Source organism: Terrapene carolina, unplaced genomic scaffold (genome assembly GCF_002925995.2).
Source record: "Terrapene carolina triunguis isolate 2854851 unplaced genomic scaffold, T_m_triunguis-2.0 Scaffold231, whole genome shotgun sequence".
In the NCBI taxonomy this organism is placed as follows: Eukaryota; Metazoa; Chordata; order Testudines; family Emydidae; genus Terrapene; species Terrapene triunguis.
In genome coordinates this window covers 2,033,791-2,051,416 of record NW_020664582.1, presented here as the reverse complement: position 1 = coordinate 2,051,416, position 17,626 = coordinate 2,033,791, and the positions used below count along the sequence as shown (strand labels likewise).

Here is a 17,626-nt window from a genome sequence, read left to right as displayed (position 1 = left end):
CCAGACTCCCCCTGTCCCATCTATGGGGGTGAGCCCCAGATTCCCCCTGTCCCCCCCGCCGAGAGATGACCTCCCCCCCGCCATCCCCATGGGGATGAGCCGCAGGCCCCGCCCATCTCGCCCCCTCCCCGTCTGGAGCGGGGGCTGCTCCGGTCACGTGGTGCAGGACTCCCCGAGTCACGTGCCGGGGGGGTCCGGCGTTGCCTTGGCAGCGGCGGCGGCGGCGGCTCGGGCTGTTTGGCAGCGGCGGCTCCAGCGCAGTCAGCGGGGCTGAGCGGACCCGCCCGGGCACTGCCCCCGCCGCGGTGCGTGAGTGCCGGGGGTGCCGTGGGGGGGTCGGGCCCGGGGAGGTGCGGCGGGGGGGGCTCTGGGTCCCCGGGGGGGGGGGCAGCATCTCCTCTCTCTGCCGCCAGTGGCGGGGAGCCCGGGCACAGCCCGTGGGGGCCGGCGTGGGGCTCAGTGCCCCGGGCTAAGGAGGGAGCAGACGCCCGAGACCCCCCCCCGCACCTTGTCCCAGGGGCTTGGCCTGTGATTTGTGGCTGTAGCCACTTTAGGGCCCCAGTGCCATTGGGGGGGGGGGGTTAGGCCAAGCGGGACTGGAGCCGTGTGTACCGCGGGGGTGCTGCTGAGAGCCACTGATCCAAACCGTGACCCCTGCGTGGGATGGAATGAACCCCCTTCCCCTGGCACCCCCATGCAGACATGGCCCTTGAAGCCAATGGAGATGGTGAAACCAGGCCAGGGTCCTGATATCCCTGGTGACACTGCTGTGATTCATTCAGCAAACGATCAGGCAAAGCAGGTTGGCAGTGGAGATGCGAGAAGGAAGGGCACCTGTCCGCCGGAGTGGTCTCCTCCTTACCTGACTGCAAAAGTCCCTGGCTGTGCATTTAAAATGGTCTTGTGGGCAGCGGAGCTCTAAGGCAAGGCAAAGTCTTTCCCTGCGATATTTACTGCTGTGAGGGCTAATATGGGACAGAGTAACAGAGGGTCCTGTGGCACCTTTAAGACTAACAGAAGTATTGGGAGCATAAGCTTTCATGGGTAAGAACCTCACTTCTTCAGAGGCAAGAACCTCACTTCTTTCAGACTAACACGGCCACCCCTCTGATATGGGACAGAGTGAGGTCAAAAGCAATATTAACTGGTACTGGCAAAAAGCTTTCCGTCTTCCATACGTTCTACTGGCATGAAATGTAGGGAGGACCAATGCACCTCTGTGGTAACTCCACTGAAGTCAGTAAAGCTACCCCAGGAATGAATGTGGCCCAGTTAGTTTGCAGTGTTGTTTGGACGTGTTGGTTCCAGGATATGAAAGAGACAAGGTAGGTGAGGTAATATCTTTTATTGGACCAACTTTATTGGTCCAATAAAAGATATTACCTCATCTCTTCCCTCTCCGTTGGCCCAATTTGACTATTACAGTGGTTCTCAACCAGGGGTCCGGGGCCCCCTGCGGGGCCGCTAGCAGGCTTCAGGTGGGCATCCAAGCAGGGCCAGCATTAGACTCGCTGGGGTCCAGAGCGGAAAGCTGAAGCCCCACTGCATGGGCCTGAAGCCCAGAGCGCTATCATCCGGGGTTGAAGTTGAAGCCTGGGCAATGTAGCTTTGAGGGGGTCCCCGGTGGTGTGGAGCCCCAGGCAATTGTCCTGTTTGCTACTCCCTGATGCTGACCCTTGGTTTTATATGCAGAAAAAACAGTTGCGGCACAGGTAGGCTGTGGAGTTTTTATATCATGTTGAGAAGGGCCTCAGAAAGAAAAAGGTTGAGAACCCCTGGACTATTAGACCGTGGAAGGGTCTCCTTATGGAATTGTGGCTGTCTTGTCACTTGGTCCAAAACATGACATAGTGCTGGTGAATAGACTTTGGAGAACACTACTACGCTCTTCCACATCTGCCCTAACTTCCATTTCTTTTCCATTCTACGAGAGGCGACAGCTGGTGGTCTCCTGTCTTGCAGTATGACAGGGGCAGGACCAGGATTCCTAGAATCACTCTGCCTCTCTACTCAGATGCCCGGCTAGTGATTACTGTGCAGTAAAACTGTTCAGTTAAAGACACCATCCAAGGTGCCACCAGACTCCTTGTTGTTTTCATCCATACAGGAATCTCCTTCTGGGTCTCCTATCTCAGCTCTCAGAACCATCCAGTCATTTCCCTCTGCAGTCAGAAAAGGTGCTCCCACCAATGTTTTTGTAGCTTATCTGGCATTGGCCTTTTCTTATTTTGCTTGTTGCAGTGTTGTTCACATTCATTTTAGGTCATCTGTCCAGCTACTTGCACTCAAAGAGTCACAATCCTGTACTAACGGTATTTTTTTGAAAAGGGAAGATTATTCACCTGTGAATCTGCTTCTTGAAAATATCATGCTGGAGTCTCACTTACCATGTGGAGCCTCCTTCTCCTTCTTTGTTTGCAGGGATGTTTCTGAGGTGGTGTCATTATGTTCTGGTTTTTATTGTCGCGTGCCTTGGGATGTTTTTATAGACATTTTATCTGATTTCTGAATGGAAATAAATTGGGAGGTCTTGCTTCCCGCACAGTTCAGGAGCTGAGTAGGAATACTCCAAGGGCTGAGGCTGTAGCTGCTGGTGCAAGCTGACCAGGAGGAGGGTCTTGCACTCTAACTATCACCATGTCAGAGGGCCAAAATCTGAAAGAATTTGCAGACCACAAGACTCAAGAGTGAGAATCCTCTGTCATTGTATCTGCAAAATCGTAGAAATTGCTGGTGAGCAACTTTCCCTTGTTGGCCACAGCAACCTACTCTATTCCTGGTTCACCATGGCATGTAGAAGTAGCATCCATTTTAAAATAGTGTATGGAATGAAGACAGTTTCTACGTATTGTTGGCACTCGAGTGACATTTACCTCCATCACTGCTTGAAACCCTGGGGAAAATACTGGTTTATTAGTTATGTTTGTAGTCTCCATTTGTACTGCATGGGTGTGAATAAAAAGTAACTTGTGCCAAACTAAAGGCAAGGTGCTTTTGACCTTGAAGTGTGGTGCTGAGATGAATTAGTACCACGTCATGTGTGTTCCTTTTAGATGCGTATAAATATTCATAGCAGTAAAATGCTGATGTGATCCAGTTCTGCAGTAGCTCCTGTGTGTTACTCTCATTGAGGTCAGTGGCAGTCTTGTTGATACAAGGATTGATTGCAGGGTCAAGGTCTCTGTTGTTGATCTGAAACCTCCTAATTAGGATACGAGTTTCAAACTTGTGCCAGAGTTCATAAACCCTGCTCAGTTAAATTCTACTGTATGTCCATGAGTAACACTGTGATCATAACCCAAGAGGTTGCCTTTTAAATAGCAATAAGGTTAACTCATAGTATTAATGAAGGTGATGTTTCGGTCATGGCCAGTATTGTATGTGGTCACTTGAAATAGTCTTGCTGATTTAACTTGCTTTTCATACAGTTGGTTGGATCTGATGATGTTTGAACATTTATGAAACTACATAGTTGAGAAGTAAAACCTGATTTTCCTTTAAGAATCACATCTTTTCCTTCACTAACCGAGGCTGATGGAAGTAAAGAAGCACAAATATTGGTCACAAATATTGGCTGATAAGCATGGAATGGGGTGAGTGGGCTAGGAAATCCACAGCTGTCCCTTTCAAGGTGTCAGCCAGTTCAACTGCTCTACGCTATATGCCATTCAGCTCCTTTTGTATTTTTGCAATCTCAGGTGGCGGGAGGAATTGTAAAATGAATTGTGCTCCATGATGTGATTGTTACAGTTCAGGGCAACTGCACCTCTATTCCTCCTCTATGGTCCAGCAATGGCACCCATTTTTAGGCTTCCAACTCCCACTTGTTACCTCTCTTGAGTAGAGACCCACTTCCCTTTCCCATGTGACTGGGGTTTTCCCCAGGCTGCACGGTTCCCTACCTACATTGTGGTATTCTCAGCAAACCAGACTTCCTAAACAGGCCCACAGCTGTACTTTACTTGCTCTTCGAAGGCTTACGACCAACTTAACTGCCAGCAGTTATGTTACCACACAGCTCTTTGTAAGCGAGCACATTTATTCTTAAGATGTAGGCATTACAGTGAAAACATTAAAACAACAAAAGATTAGCATGAGTGTAGGTTAAGCGCTCACACCAGAGCCTACAACCTCTCCCCCTCCCCAAATTCCAACACGGACTTTGGTAGGAGTCAGTCCTTCAAAACCCACACAGCGGATTTTCTGTGGTTACAAGTTCATACCAGCCTTAGCTCAGAATAGGTTAGTCCTTCCTTTATACAGCTTGGGCCTTTGACCTTGTGACTCCAGGGCAGGTAATCAGTAGACCATGGTCCTCCCTTCAGGATGTAGCTTCAAAAGTCTGGGCTTTTGCCAAACTGGAGGTGGGAATTTGCATTTGCTTCCCCCTAGAGATTCCCCAGGCAACCCTTTTGACACTGTTTGTCCAAAAGTCCATTTTTGTCTGGCCCATTGTTGAAAATAGTCCTCTGAAGTTCATAAAACTTCCCAGGTTGAAATCCCATCTCCCCCCCCCCCCCCCCAACGATACTGCACAATCCCAGCCCACGTTAATACATAAAATTTGCCTTTGATACAATGAACTCCAAAGCTACTTAAATTTAATTCAATAAGGTTTTTCAAGGATACTGCAGGAAATTGCCATCTCTTTCAGGGCGATTTAATTGAAAATGCTTCAATTTAGAAAATAATTAAAATGGACACACTGAATGCAGTAGCCGATATTACAGCAGTGCTTTAATAAGAAGCTTTTGAGACACACCCATGATGCAGCATGGAATTAAACTGTGTCACTTTGGAAACAAAGTAGAAAGAACAAGCAAGGTTTAGATGGAAAAAATAAGGGCAACCATCTTAAAACAAACAAACAAGAATGGGGTGGGGGGGCAGAATTAAGCAATGGTTTAAAGTTGAAATGCAAACTGGCAGCAACCTAGAGATACAAAGGTTAACGGTCACCAGCCCATCCTGAACTCATGCTGAAAGTAGTTCACAGCCTTACTTATGTAGTCTTTCCCCTTGTAACTCCCATAGGCATTCACAGCAATTACAGATGAGCAGGGAGTAGAGATTAGAGCTCTATATGCCATGCAATCTAGTTTACATCTACCTCCTGAGGGTAATTTTTTTTTAATGTAGCTTTTTACTGAATTCCTATCCATACATCTTCTACAAATCAGGCTAATAAAACAGTCTCTGGGATTGCCCTCTCCTGTTCAATAGCTCATACTTGTTCTTTCTGTTGTTGCTGTCCTGAACATGCAAATGTTTTATTTCTCTAGCATTGCTTTCATCATGAGCTCCGAGTTAAATGTCCCGGCGGATCCTGCCACTTCTGCCTGCAGCTCTGAACCTGGCACAAAGGGCATGGATTATCGGGACTGGGTCCGGCGTAGCTATCTGGAATTGGTCACTTCAAATCATCACTCTGTTCAGGCCCTCGCATGGAGAAAACTGTACCTGAGCCGAGCCAAGCTCAAAGCGTCCAGCAGAACGTCTGCTTTGCTCTCTGGATTTGCTATGGTATGTATTTCTAGTTGCTGGATTGCGAATGTTGAGTTGTGTAAAACCTTCCTCTGTTAATAGGGGTTGTTTTCTGTACATAGAGCAGGACATTCCATTTCCTTATTAGGTGGTAAGGAATCGGAGTGTGTGCGTTTTTGTTGGTCTGCTGTTGAAAAGTTTTAACACAGAGGGCAGCTCTCTCGAGACCCTTGTTGCAGTGTTGTGATATCAGCTGCCTAGAAATAGTCTCGGGGAGCCCCCAAACCCAGGCCCCAAAGTATCGGCTGATCGGTCGCTAACTGGCAGCCAGCAAGAGTCTTTGGCATAAACAGAACACTTGCATAAGATGATGAAGTGATGAACCTCCCCCTTATCAAACCTCTGGATCTCACTCATTGGTGGATGGAATTGAAACTCCTATCCCTATGCATGCACAGCAGATATGTGTGGTAGTGAGGAGGTGGAGCATCCTCCTCACCCCTAGTTCCCGTGCCTATGTCTTCTGGGACCGACTGAGCCGACTAATCGCACTGGCCTGCGGGGGGGCCCCCCCAAAGCGCGGGGCCCAGAGCGGTTGCCCCAATTTGTCCTACCCAAGAGACGGCTCTGAGTGTAAAAATCAATAGTTAATAAGTTGGTTATTAGAACGGCCGTACTGGGTCTAGTCTAGTATCCTGTCTTCTGACAGTGGCCAGTACCAGATGCTTCAGAGGGAATGAACTGACAGGGCAATATATTGAGTGATCCAGCTCCTGTTGTCCCCAGCATCTGTCAGTCAGTCAGATTTAGAGACACCCAGAGCATGGGGTTGCATCCCTGACCCTCTTGGCTAATAGCCTGAACTTATCTCATTCTTTTTTGAACCCAGTTATACTTTTGGACTTCATAATGTCCCCTGGCAATGAGTTCCGCCGGTTGACTGTGCATTGTGTGAAGAAGAACTTCCTTTTATTTGTTTTAAAGCTGCTGCCTATTAATTTCATTGGGTGACACCTAGTTCTTATGTGAAGGGGGAAATTACACTTTTCTCCAGGCGTGCTGGAACTAGGGACTTAGGGGAGCGGCAGCACCCCTTGTCTTGAAGTAGTAATAACAACCAAATATGTGGTTTCTGCTTTCAGTACCTCCACTATAAAAATTGTTCCAGCACCCCTGCTTCTCTGTTCCTTTCTCCACACCATTCATGATGTTATAGATGTCTATCATAGCCCTTCTTAGTTGTCTCTTTTCTAGGATGAAGTCCCAATCTTTTTAATCTCTCTGCGTATGGAAGCTGTTCCATACCCTTAATCATTTTTGTTGCCCTTCTTTGTATTTTTTCCAATTCTAATACATATTTTTTAGATGAATACTTGGGTGAATATCATCTGGTCCTGGTGACTAATTTGTCAATTTGTTCCAAAACCTCCTTTGCTGACACGTCAATCTGGGACAGCATCTCAGATCTGTCACTTTGAAGGACTGGCTCAGGTGTGGGGATCTCCCACACATCTGCTGTAGTGAAGACTGATGCGAAGAATTAATGTAGCTTCTCTGCAATGGTCGTGTCTTCCTTCAGGGCTCCTTTAGCACCTCCATCGTCCAGTGCCCCACTGACGGCTTGGCAGGCTTCCTCCTTCTGATGTACTTAAAAAAAAAAAAATTCACTGTTAGTTTGTGTGTCTTTAGCTAGTTGCCCTTCAAATTCTTTCATAGCCTGCCTTATTTTATTTGAAAATACATTTTACTTGGCTTGGTTGTACTTTTGCATGTGACTTGCCAGAGTTTATTCTCCTTTCTGTTTTCCTTACAAGAATTTGGCTATTAGGCACTATTAGAATCTATAGGTAAAATCTGCTTCCTTTTAGTAGTATTTAGCATAATTATTGTATGTCTTTAGAGAGAGAATTTTGTAGTAAGAACAGTGTCATTATCCTAGCTATAATGAATTCTGCAACCTGATCTAGGCAAACGGACCTTCTATGCCCCTGTGGAGTGTCACTGAAGTTCACAGAACTGCTCCTGGGCTCAGGGTCTACCCACATAGATCTGTTTGCAGGATCGGAAATCACAGTGGTCACTTTAAAAACAAAACACTACTTCTCAACTCACTGAACACAAACAGCAATGGAAAGTTCTCAGCAAATATCCAGTATAAACCATCTGACTTCTATTTATGGCATATTCACAAGGTGTTTAGATGTCTCTGCTAAAATTATCCACTTCACTTCGTGCTATTGGATCTGTTAGATTTTTTTTTCAGTGCAACTGTTGTGAGAACTTCAGAGCTGACTCCAAGGAGTACTGGTTGTTTGGGTATATTTTTTTTAAAAAATGGAACGAAAATAGACCAAAATGAGATGGCGTGCGTTTACATTCAAAGAAGTGGGATCTCTGGTCTTCGGTATTACTAGCAATATGTTTTCTTCATAAACCTAACTTTCAGAATATAGGGATTCCTTTAATTTGTGCAAGTTTTTTACTAATTTTTCTCCAACTGATAGAATTGGGCATCCCAGTTAACGACCATGGTATCATTTGCAGCCAATTTATTTCTGCTGCAGTAATTTGGTAGGCAAATACTTATTAAGCAGGCTGTGTACTCTGTCCTAAGAGAGGCAACAATCTGGCTATTGATGGAAGTAAAATGTATTCCAAAGTCTTATGTATATTTAAATATGTAAATAAAATAAGTCCAAAATAATGTAGTATGGGACGCGGATTCAAATCTTTTCACCACCCTGTTGCTGCTTTCAATTCAACACAGATCAGTAGTGGCTTAAAATTGTTACCAGCTGATAGCTGTTTAATGATCTATGTGAAACAAGCTGCTGGTCTGGGTCCCATTCCTATTGGGCAGGCATCCTATCACACAAATCATCACTAATTGATGCTCTTATTGGCCGTTTTAGCGGCGAGGCCAAAGACCGAACAGGTCAGGAAGACAGAGCTCCTCTTTTTCCTGTAGGTATATTCCCTCTAGGTCTAGTTTGAGGCATGTTGTCAGGGCAGGTGGGGAAGGTCTGCATTGTCACTGCACCTGGCCTGTGACCACTGCAAACAGAGGGCCTCCGGTACCGGTGCTCTCAGTCTAGCACTACATTCACTTTAAGAAGAAAGCTCTTCAGAAATCCCCTTCATCATTTTCCTGTCTGAGATAACAGCTGCTTCTGCAATCAGCCTCCTTGGCTTGTTGTCAAATTGCTCTGAGATTTGTCCAGGTTTCCCCCCCCCGCCCCGCCCCCAGTAGATCTACTGGCCTATTTGCAGAGGCTGCCCAACCATGTGCCTGACAGTAATATATTTGTGTTCAGAGTTACTGTCAACATCTTGCCTCACAGCATCAGTCCTAGCCCCATTTCTGAAGGTAAGAGGGTTCTCTGTAATTTGTGCTATGGAGAAGCCAGGGAGTATATTGAACTAAATGATGTGATGATGGAGAAACAAATCAAGAGCTCAATCCTGCAAGGACCCTGAGCCCTTTGCCTTGCCCAGCAAAAAACTTAAGTGTCTGCTTAGCTTTAAATGCATGAGTAGTCCCATTGATTTCAATGCTGCAACTCACAAGCTTATAATTAAGCACATGCTTAAGTTCTTTGCTGTGTCAGGGCAAATTGCTCAGCAAATTGGGGGATCGAACTCTAGGTATCTCTAGCTACATTTCCAGGGGCAAGTTAAGGGAGTATAGGGCCCTGAGGCCAGGGTGAGACAATGTAGTGTTTGATATAACACTATGCTAAATATTGAGAGCCTAATGACACCTACAGTTTAGAAACCCAGAGGCTATGCGCTCTCAATGGTCCTTGCCAGTCATTCTATGTCACTATATGAAGAAGAAAACTGCAATTTCCTTTCTGCCCTAACTCTTGTGTTTAAATGGTCTGATCCTGTGCCTGCCTGCCTCCCTCAAGGTCAGAGTTTATTCTCTCTCTCAAAGATGTCCACCAGTGACTGCTTGAATTAACGATTCCAAGACTAACTTCGAGCTGTCTAAATTTTCCAGTAAAATATTTTATTTTACAGAGAGATTAAAATAAACTCTAGGTATAAAAATAAACTTGACTAAATGACTAATATGGAAAATTTTACCAGGCTGACCCTATGCTGAATTACATGTACTGAAACATTTACCAGGACTTCTAGCATGTTAGCTTGTCCTTTTTCTCTGATTTTGACCAGAGAGTAACGACAGCCTTTGAGGGGAAAAGTGCTAAGAGGAGACTGCGTTTCTTCAATACTTGTTTGGGCTAAATAAAATCTCTTCCTCCTTTTCTTCCACCTCCAGTCGTCCATCTTCCTCTGGACTGTTGTTGCTTACCTGTGAAATATCACAGAGTCATCAGTCAATCTTAAAGATTCATCAGTTCACACCACTAAGGCCAGCCTTAGGGAACGTTAGCGTGAGAGGGAGCACCCAATCAACTGGAAACTGTTGTCTGCACAAAGGATAGCAATTGCAAGTGGAAATTGATATTTTGGCAAGCCAGGTTGATTAATAAAAAGCCTTAAATCCTATATATAGGTAAAATTCCTGTCCAATATGCTGAACACTGTATATGCCCTTTGGGTCTGGTACCCTCCCTCAAACAACTGTATAATTTTTCCAGTCTAATATGGTGTGGTTGACATGCAGCATGGTAGAACAGCAAAGTGGAGAATGAGAGTCCTTTTTCACTTTGGAACTCAAATAGTTGAGGGCTGATGGGTCCCTCGCTGAATCAACACAGAGAGAATTACAAGGAGAGAACGTCTGCAAGCATATTTCTAACAAAACATATATTTTGATTAAAAGATTCATGCTTGTAATGGATGGCAAAGCTAATACCTTCATTAATCATGTCAACATATGAAGAGAGCTCATTTTTAGAGCCCTGGAAAGCTGTATGTAAACACTAGTGAAAGGATACAATATTTCAGGAGACTCAGTATCCAAAACACTTGAGATGTATTTACTGAAATGAGAATCATATGGTCATAGAAATGTAAGACTAACAGGACTTGAAGAGGTCATCTTGTCTAGCTCCCCCATGCTGAGACACCTCCAACTATATCTAGACCATCCCCTGGCAGGAGTTTGTCTAACCCAGTGATACTCAGACTGTGGCTTGTGAGCTGCAAGTGGCTGTTTAATGTGCCTTATTTGCTGTGAGAATAACATATATTATATATAATATACACAGACACTAAATATTTCCCCAGTCATACTGTTTAAATATGAATAGTACTATAGTAAATGAAACCATGAATTTACACTACTGTGGCTCTTTTGGGTAATGTTGATCACTAATTTGGCTCCTGAACCACTGAGGTCTGAGTATCACTGATCTAACCAGTTCTTAAAAACCTCCAATAACTGGGATTCAACAACCACCCTTGGTAACCTGTTTCAGTGGTTAACTATCCTTATAGTTACAAAGCTTTTCCTAGTATTTAGCCTATCTCTTCCTGGTCACACATTAACCTGATGATTTGTCTTACCTTCAGTGACCATGGAGAACAATTGATCACCATCCTTTTTATAACAGCCCATAACATATTTGAAGACTGTTAGCAGGTCCCCACTAAGTCATCATCTTCCCAGGACTAAATGTGCCCAGGTTTTTTAACCTTTCCTCTTAAGTCATGTTTTCTAAACCTTCTAACCTTGTTGCTCTCCTCTGGACTCTCTCCAATTTGTTGGAAGTCCAAGAACATGGAGATTCACAGTTTCAGTCACTGTAGGAACAGGTTTTGTTCAGCTAAATAAAAAATAACAATGTCACCTGTGTACACTGGTATGCTGTATGTATTTGCTAATACGACTTTCCTGCAAGCTTCTAATCAGTCTGCTGGTGGTTTCAGAGTAGATGGTAGGTAGAAAGGGCAGTCACCCTAGCCTAGGCCCTAGTCCTGTCCCGCTGAAATTAACTGCAGAGCTTCCATTAACATGAGTGGAAACAGGAGTGTATCCCAATGCATTTTAAAGGGTCTTGCTAATAGGACGAACCCCACAATAAATGAATTGAGGTATTGTGTAGAACCTGGAACAGCTATTCAAGACATGTTTCAAATGGAACCGTTGTAAAAGTGGGGACACTTGGCCCAATGAAATCCATTCACCCAGTGCTATGGTCAAGCTATTCATTCTGCCTCCACTAAGCTCCTGTAAACATACTGAGGTCCCTCCTGACAGGGACTGATCTGGTGCTGGTATCCAAAAACCATCCCTGTTTGATCCTCTTTTATTAACAGACATGGGTGATGGGGCCTCACTGGAATACAAGATCAGGGAGAGTATGAGCCAACACATTTGTTTTTATTGCTTTGCTTACTGACACGCTTTGTTAATCAGTGTAAAATCAATAAATACAGCTGCAAACAAATTTGAACAATATGCTGGAGGCTGACTAGCGGAGACATATAGTATCTGACTGCTACTGTTATACAGGGGCATTGCACTTACATAGCTTCTCGTAACTCTTGATTTTCTGAGTGCTTTACAAAGATTAAATTTCACAGCAAACCTGGGATATAGTTATGCTGAGTATTTTTCTTGTTATAAATGGAGAAACTGAGTCACAGAGAGGTTGAGTGACTTGCCCAATTTCACCCAGCAAGCCAGTAGTAGAGGTGGACTGGCATTTGAGTCCTGACACCCAATCCTCTGCTCTGTTGAACATACTCCATTCTATTTTTTACATGGAGCTTAACTTAATGAAGTGATAAAACTCAACCGTGTATGGGCAAAATGATCAAATACACTTTATAAAGTGAGCGTCTGTGAAGCTAATTTCTGTAGAGTACATTGGAAACAAAAGTGCACTTATATGGAGTTACTAAGCATGCATAACGCAGCTATCATCCATTTCTCTTGAATATTCAGTAGTTATTGGAAACTGAGAAAGATACTCTGGATGGAAATAATTTCCTTTATCTGGCTATATTTGTGGTGACATAAGGATTTAAAATAATAGGAGGCACCCATTTAACCAAGGAATAGTTAAACTATTCAGTAGCTTGAGAAATAGTATCACCGATCCAATGACCAGAATTACAACTTTTCTGACTTAACCCTTTTTACACCAGAAGTCAGTGTTTCCTATCATGTGACTACTAATGATGCAAACTGAAACTATGTGATGAACTACATGGGTGGCTGCGCTGTTATCTGTGCCAAAGTTACACTTGCTGCCTAATAAATTCCGCTGTTGAGCCTTTTGTTTGATGCTGTTCATATGGGTCACAATTTAAGGGAGAGTTTGCTTAAAAAAAACCAACCGTGCAATGTTGAAATAATTTCCTGTGGGCTTGGATGTAACTTTGTGTGTAAGCCTCGAGAAAGGGAAAGATACAGACTGTTCATGCATCTTCAGGAGAAAAAGGAGTGATCCATTTAGTGCTTTCCTGAACTGGGGCCTAAAGTATGTGCTTTAAGCACTCTGAATAATGATGCTTTCCTGAACTGGAGTCTTGAAAAGTGAAATATGGGAATTCTAGCAACTGACCATCCTTTTTTTTTTCTTTTTTTTCCCACCAGGTTGCTATGGTGGAGGTGCAACTAGAGATGCAGTATCAGTACCCCCAAATGCTGCTGATTGCGTTCAGTGCCTGCACAACAGTGCTGGTAGCAGTTCATCTCTTCGCCCTTCTCATCAGCACCTGTATACTACCTAACGTGGAAGCGGTGAGTAACATACACAACCTAAACTCCATCAGCGAATCCCCACACGAACGCATGCATGTCTACATAGAGCTGGCCTGGGGTTTCTCCACAGTCTTGGGAATCCTCCTTTTCCTCGCTGAGGTGGTGCTTCTGTGCTGGATAAAATTTCTGCCTGTGGACTCCATTATGAAAAACGAGACTACCGTCATCCAAAAGCCCAGCGGCCATGTGGGCTGGCAAGCAGCTCTGGTCTCCACCATCATCATGGTGCCAGTGGGTCTGATTTTTGTTGTTTTCACCATTCACTTCTACCGTTCTCTGGTGCGGCACAAAACGGAGCGACATAACCGGGAGATTGAAGAGCTTCACAAACTGAAAGTGCAATTAGATGGACATGACAGAGGGTTGCAGGTAGTGTGACGGAGGAACAGGGATCTGTTTCAAAGCAAATCATTGTGCTGAGGCGAAGAGCAAAATAAATATTTTGCTAACAGGAGCAACCCAAACCAATGATGGATTATTTGGGGGTCTAACAATCTAAAATGCGAATTGCCTGATTTATAGGGCAATGGGTTCTAGTGCTTTTCCAAACTAATGGGGTCTCTGGCCTATTTCTAGTCCTACACAATTGTGTACTTAAGTTGATACTGCCATACAGTTAAAAACCAAAACTTTACCTACTTTAACATGATGTTCTGGAGGGTGGTTTCCAAATTGTTATATTTTAACAATGCAACCTTCTTTTGCCAAGAGTGAAACTACTTGACACTTCAAAGAAAGCCACTGTTTCTGTAGGACCTGTTTGTTTGGGTTATTTTTAAGTGTCCGAGCTCCCTTGCTGGCTGTGCAGCAGCAAACTGACAATGACTGTTTCCAGGGTTGAGGTGGTAAGTAGTGCTATCTACTACAAATCTGAGGACATTCTGAACGCACTGCAGAACATGGGTGTGTGTTACCTTTATTATAAAATGGGTATGACAGAAACAGGTCACTAGAATGATGCAAGAGGTTAGAAATCAGCAGTCTAAGGGCACGTCTTCACTACCCGCCGGATCGGCGGGTAGCAATTGGTCTATCGGGGATCGACTTACCGCGTCTAGTGAAGACGCGATAAAATCGATCCCTGATGGCTCTACCGTCGACTCCGGAAATCCACCGCGGCAAGAGGCGGTAGCGGAGTCGACGGCGGCGCGGCAGCGGTCGACTTGCCACCGTCCTCACAGCCAGGTAAGTCGACCTAAAATACGCCACTTCAGCTACGCTATTCACGTAGCTGAAGTTGCGTATCTTAGGTCGACCCCCCGCTGTAGTGTAGACCTAGCCTTAGTACATATGTCCTCCTTTTGCTATCCTCTCTTGCTAGTGCCTAACCCTCCTTTAGAACAGGGGAGAGAGAATTTCAGATTGGCAGGAGGCTGGGAAGCTCTGTTTTTGCCTGCTTCAGTAGTGTCCATTCTTTTACAACGAATGCATGCCAAGATCTTCTAATGTTACTGATAATGAAAGTTTGTGTGTCCAGGGAAGGCTTACAGGTATTTTCATTTTAACAACAAAGACATTGTTAAAGCAGGAAACTAACTGGGAATTTAAAAAGACCTGGCATAGAATTTCGAAGGACTAGAAAAGCAGATTTCAGCTGTATGCCTTCTTCATTTGCTTTGTATATACCAGAATGATTCGTGTGTTTTGCTGGCCTGGTTTGCCACAGAGGGCTCGGAGTCCAGATCCTGTGCTTTTCCCTTGTTCTTTGTGCTAGTTGTGCCTGAGAGCGTTCAGCATTCTTACCTCTTAGGGAAGAAAGCATCTTGCATTTTCTCAAACAACACATACCCCTTGTGGCACAGGGAGCTGCATTTTTGAGTTCAGGGTGAGCTGCAACCAGCCTTTGCCATTCCAAAGGGAAAGCTGCGTGCAGTTAAAGTACTATCACATTTCACTTGTTGGCTGTATTTCAGCAGTGGAGGAAGTGATTCTTGTTTGTGCTTATGTAGCTTAGTGAGTGAAACTTGTAAAGCGCTGTAGCATCTTTCTGGGTGAAAGTATTAATAAAGTCACAACTAATTACAACTACTTCACGGGGAGGCAAAATATTCTTCTGCAATCAGTAGCTTGATTTTAGTTTTTAAAGGAAAAGTAACATGTATTTCAGCTACAGAAATATGGCAAAATGGTCCGGTCCTGTCTCATCACGCTCAGTAATCTACAGGCTGCTGCCAGTGCTAATTTCAGGCCTTACTCCCTTGCATTCTATAATAGTTTTACAATTTCTGCCAGTTCTTGAATATTTCTAAGATAACTGAAGAAGTTTGTAACGTTCTATTTAATCCCCTCCCTTTAACCAGTGGTATTTAGGAAATATGTCAGTGTACGAAGTATCAGATTCCCAGCACGGAGTGTGTGTGAAATAATGCGTGCAGCAAGATGAGAATGTAGCTTTAAATATCTCTCTCTGACAAGTTCCTGGAAAGCCAACTCCAATCCTTTTTTTCATTTTAATTCAGTCATTCCTGGGCAAGCAGCTTAGCACGTGTCTGTTTTTTCATCCGTTATTCTTACCCTCATCAACATGGGCCATGTTTACACAGGACTACCTACTACTTTCCACATACACAATATAAGGACCTTGTTCCTGTAAGGGGTAGTTTTAAAATTCCTGCTAAAGCTCCTGAATGTAATTTCAGTGAGCTTCCATACCAAATGCTAATACACTTCCTTATATGTAGTACCTCTATCCTAAGGACTCCAACGTGTTTTGAATGTCACACAGTAATCTCTTCATCCGTTATTGAAATGTAGCCACCATTTGACATTGCACAGGTACACCATGCAAGTTTTAGCATGGAACTTTAATTCTGATTGCAGTTGAAATTGCTGGGATAGTTTAGCTAGGTAGAATATAATTACCTGATTTGGAGGTTGGCTAGGACATTAGGGTTGAATTCTGTCCCACCTCACCCCTTTTCTCATCTCACCACAGTAAAAATTAGTATTGACATGTCAAAACCAGATCAGGATCACAGTGATGAAAATCAGAGTTTCAAATGTAGTGGCATGACATTTTTCACAACCCTAAGTGAAGTAGCTAGGTTGACTTAAGTTTTTGGTGTAGACCAGGCCTCAGGCTGTGCCTAAGTTTGTCCACTAGAGCAACGGTTCTCAACCAGGAGTCTGGGGCCCCCAGGGGGGCCGTGAGCAGGTTTGAGGAGGGCCGCCAAGCAGGGCTGGCATTAGACTTGCTGGGGCCCAGGGCAGAAAGCCAAAGCCCCAAAACCCCGAGCCCCATCACCCGGGGCTGAAGCTGAAGCCTGAGCAACTTAGTTTCATGGGGCCCCCTGTGGTGTGGGGCCCCAGGTAGTTTCCCTGCTTGCTACCTCCTAATGCTGGTCCTGCCTTTTATATGCAGAAAAACAGTTGTTGTGGCACGAGTGGGCCATGGAGTTTTTATAGCATGTTGGGAGTGGGAAGCCTCAGAATGAAAAAGGTTGAGAACCCCTGCACTAGAGGCTGTCTCCTGCAGGCCAGTAGGATGATTTGGCCCTCCAGCTAAATCAAATCATCCTCTGCCATGGCAAATAAAGTCAAAACAAGAACAAGCAAGATTCAGGCCACATCCCTGCCCAGTGTGTGTGTGGGCATTAATCCTTCCCCTTGCATCAATAGTCCTTTTACTGCTTGGCTGCAGGGGTCCACGACAGCCAGGCATTCCTAGACCCTCTCATCAGCTCCTCTCCAGCTCCTGCCCCAAGAGTCGTGGTTCCTTTTCTCTTTCTCCTGTGCCTCTTCATCTTCCTCTAATGTGTCTTCATCCTCACCGCTCTCGCATACAGACTCACTGACGTGTGTTCCTTTAAAGGTTGCCTATGGTGTCAGCCACAGCTACAGGAATTGTAGTTGATCCAAAAAAGGGTGTTTGGCAGCATGGTGAAACTCAGCCGTTTCCCAAGCAATGTCTGAAGCAGTATGAGCTTGTTTTAATTAGACTTTTGCTAAGGCTTCATGGAGTTGAGCCCTATCTTGGCCAGCTGGGCGTGTGAGCCACTATGCCAAAAAATTCCAGCAGCTGCTGCTTGTCTTCGCACGAACCGGATTTCCAGTAGTGAAGCTTGTAAGTGCCTTTTCTGTTTCCTTCCATTACATTCTCAGTTGTCTAAGTTTACCAGTTGTTGTCTTGCATTTTCCCCCACTGCCTCTAGTCCCTCTATTCCAGATTTCACCCCTGGGACCTCCCTATACTGTAGAGCGACAGTTTGTCTTCAGCTCCCAACTGCTTGCTTCATGATTCCCAGGGCCACATTCTGCTTATATCTAGCTCTGTTCAGGCTTTCTCCCTGGCTTCTTCCTGCAGTCTTCTACTGAGCCCCTCATGGACTCTGCTCCTGATTCTTTGCCGCAGGGAGCCACCAGTGGTTTCGCTGCAGATCCCTGATGACTGCTCTTCCCCAGGTCGTCTTCTGAGTCTTCTCAGGCAGTTCCTTTCTTGGCTCCCTTTTAGCAGGGAAC

At 44.8% G+C, this 17,626-nt stretch overlaps 1 protein-coding gene across 1 annotated transcript; it reads left to right on the top strand.

The window, feature by feature from the left end:
* Window positions 1-287: 287 nt before the first annotated feature.
* Window positions 288-13,546, top strand: ORAI2 (ORAI calcium release-activated calcium modulator 2). Its single transcript, XM_024207707.1, has 3 exons — window positions 288-305; window positions 5,283-5,523; window positions 13,001-13,546. The coding sequence occupies exons 2-3, from the start codon at window positions 5,296-5,298 to the stop codon at window positions 13,544-13,546; spliced, it is 774 nt and encodes a 257-aa protein (XP_024063475.1). The 5' UTR covers window positions 288-305; window positions 5,283-5,295.
* The last annotated feature ends 4,080 nt before the right edge of the window (window positions 13,547-17,626 follow it).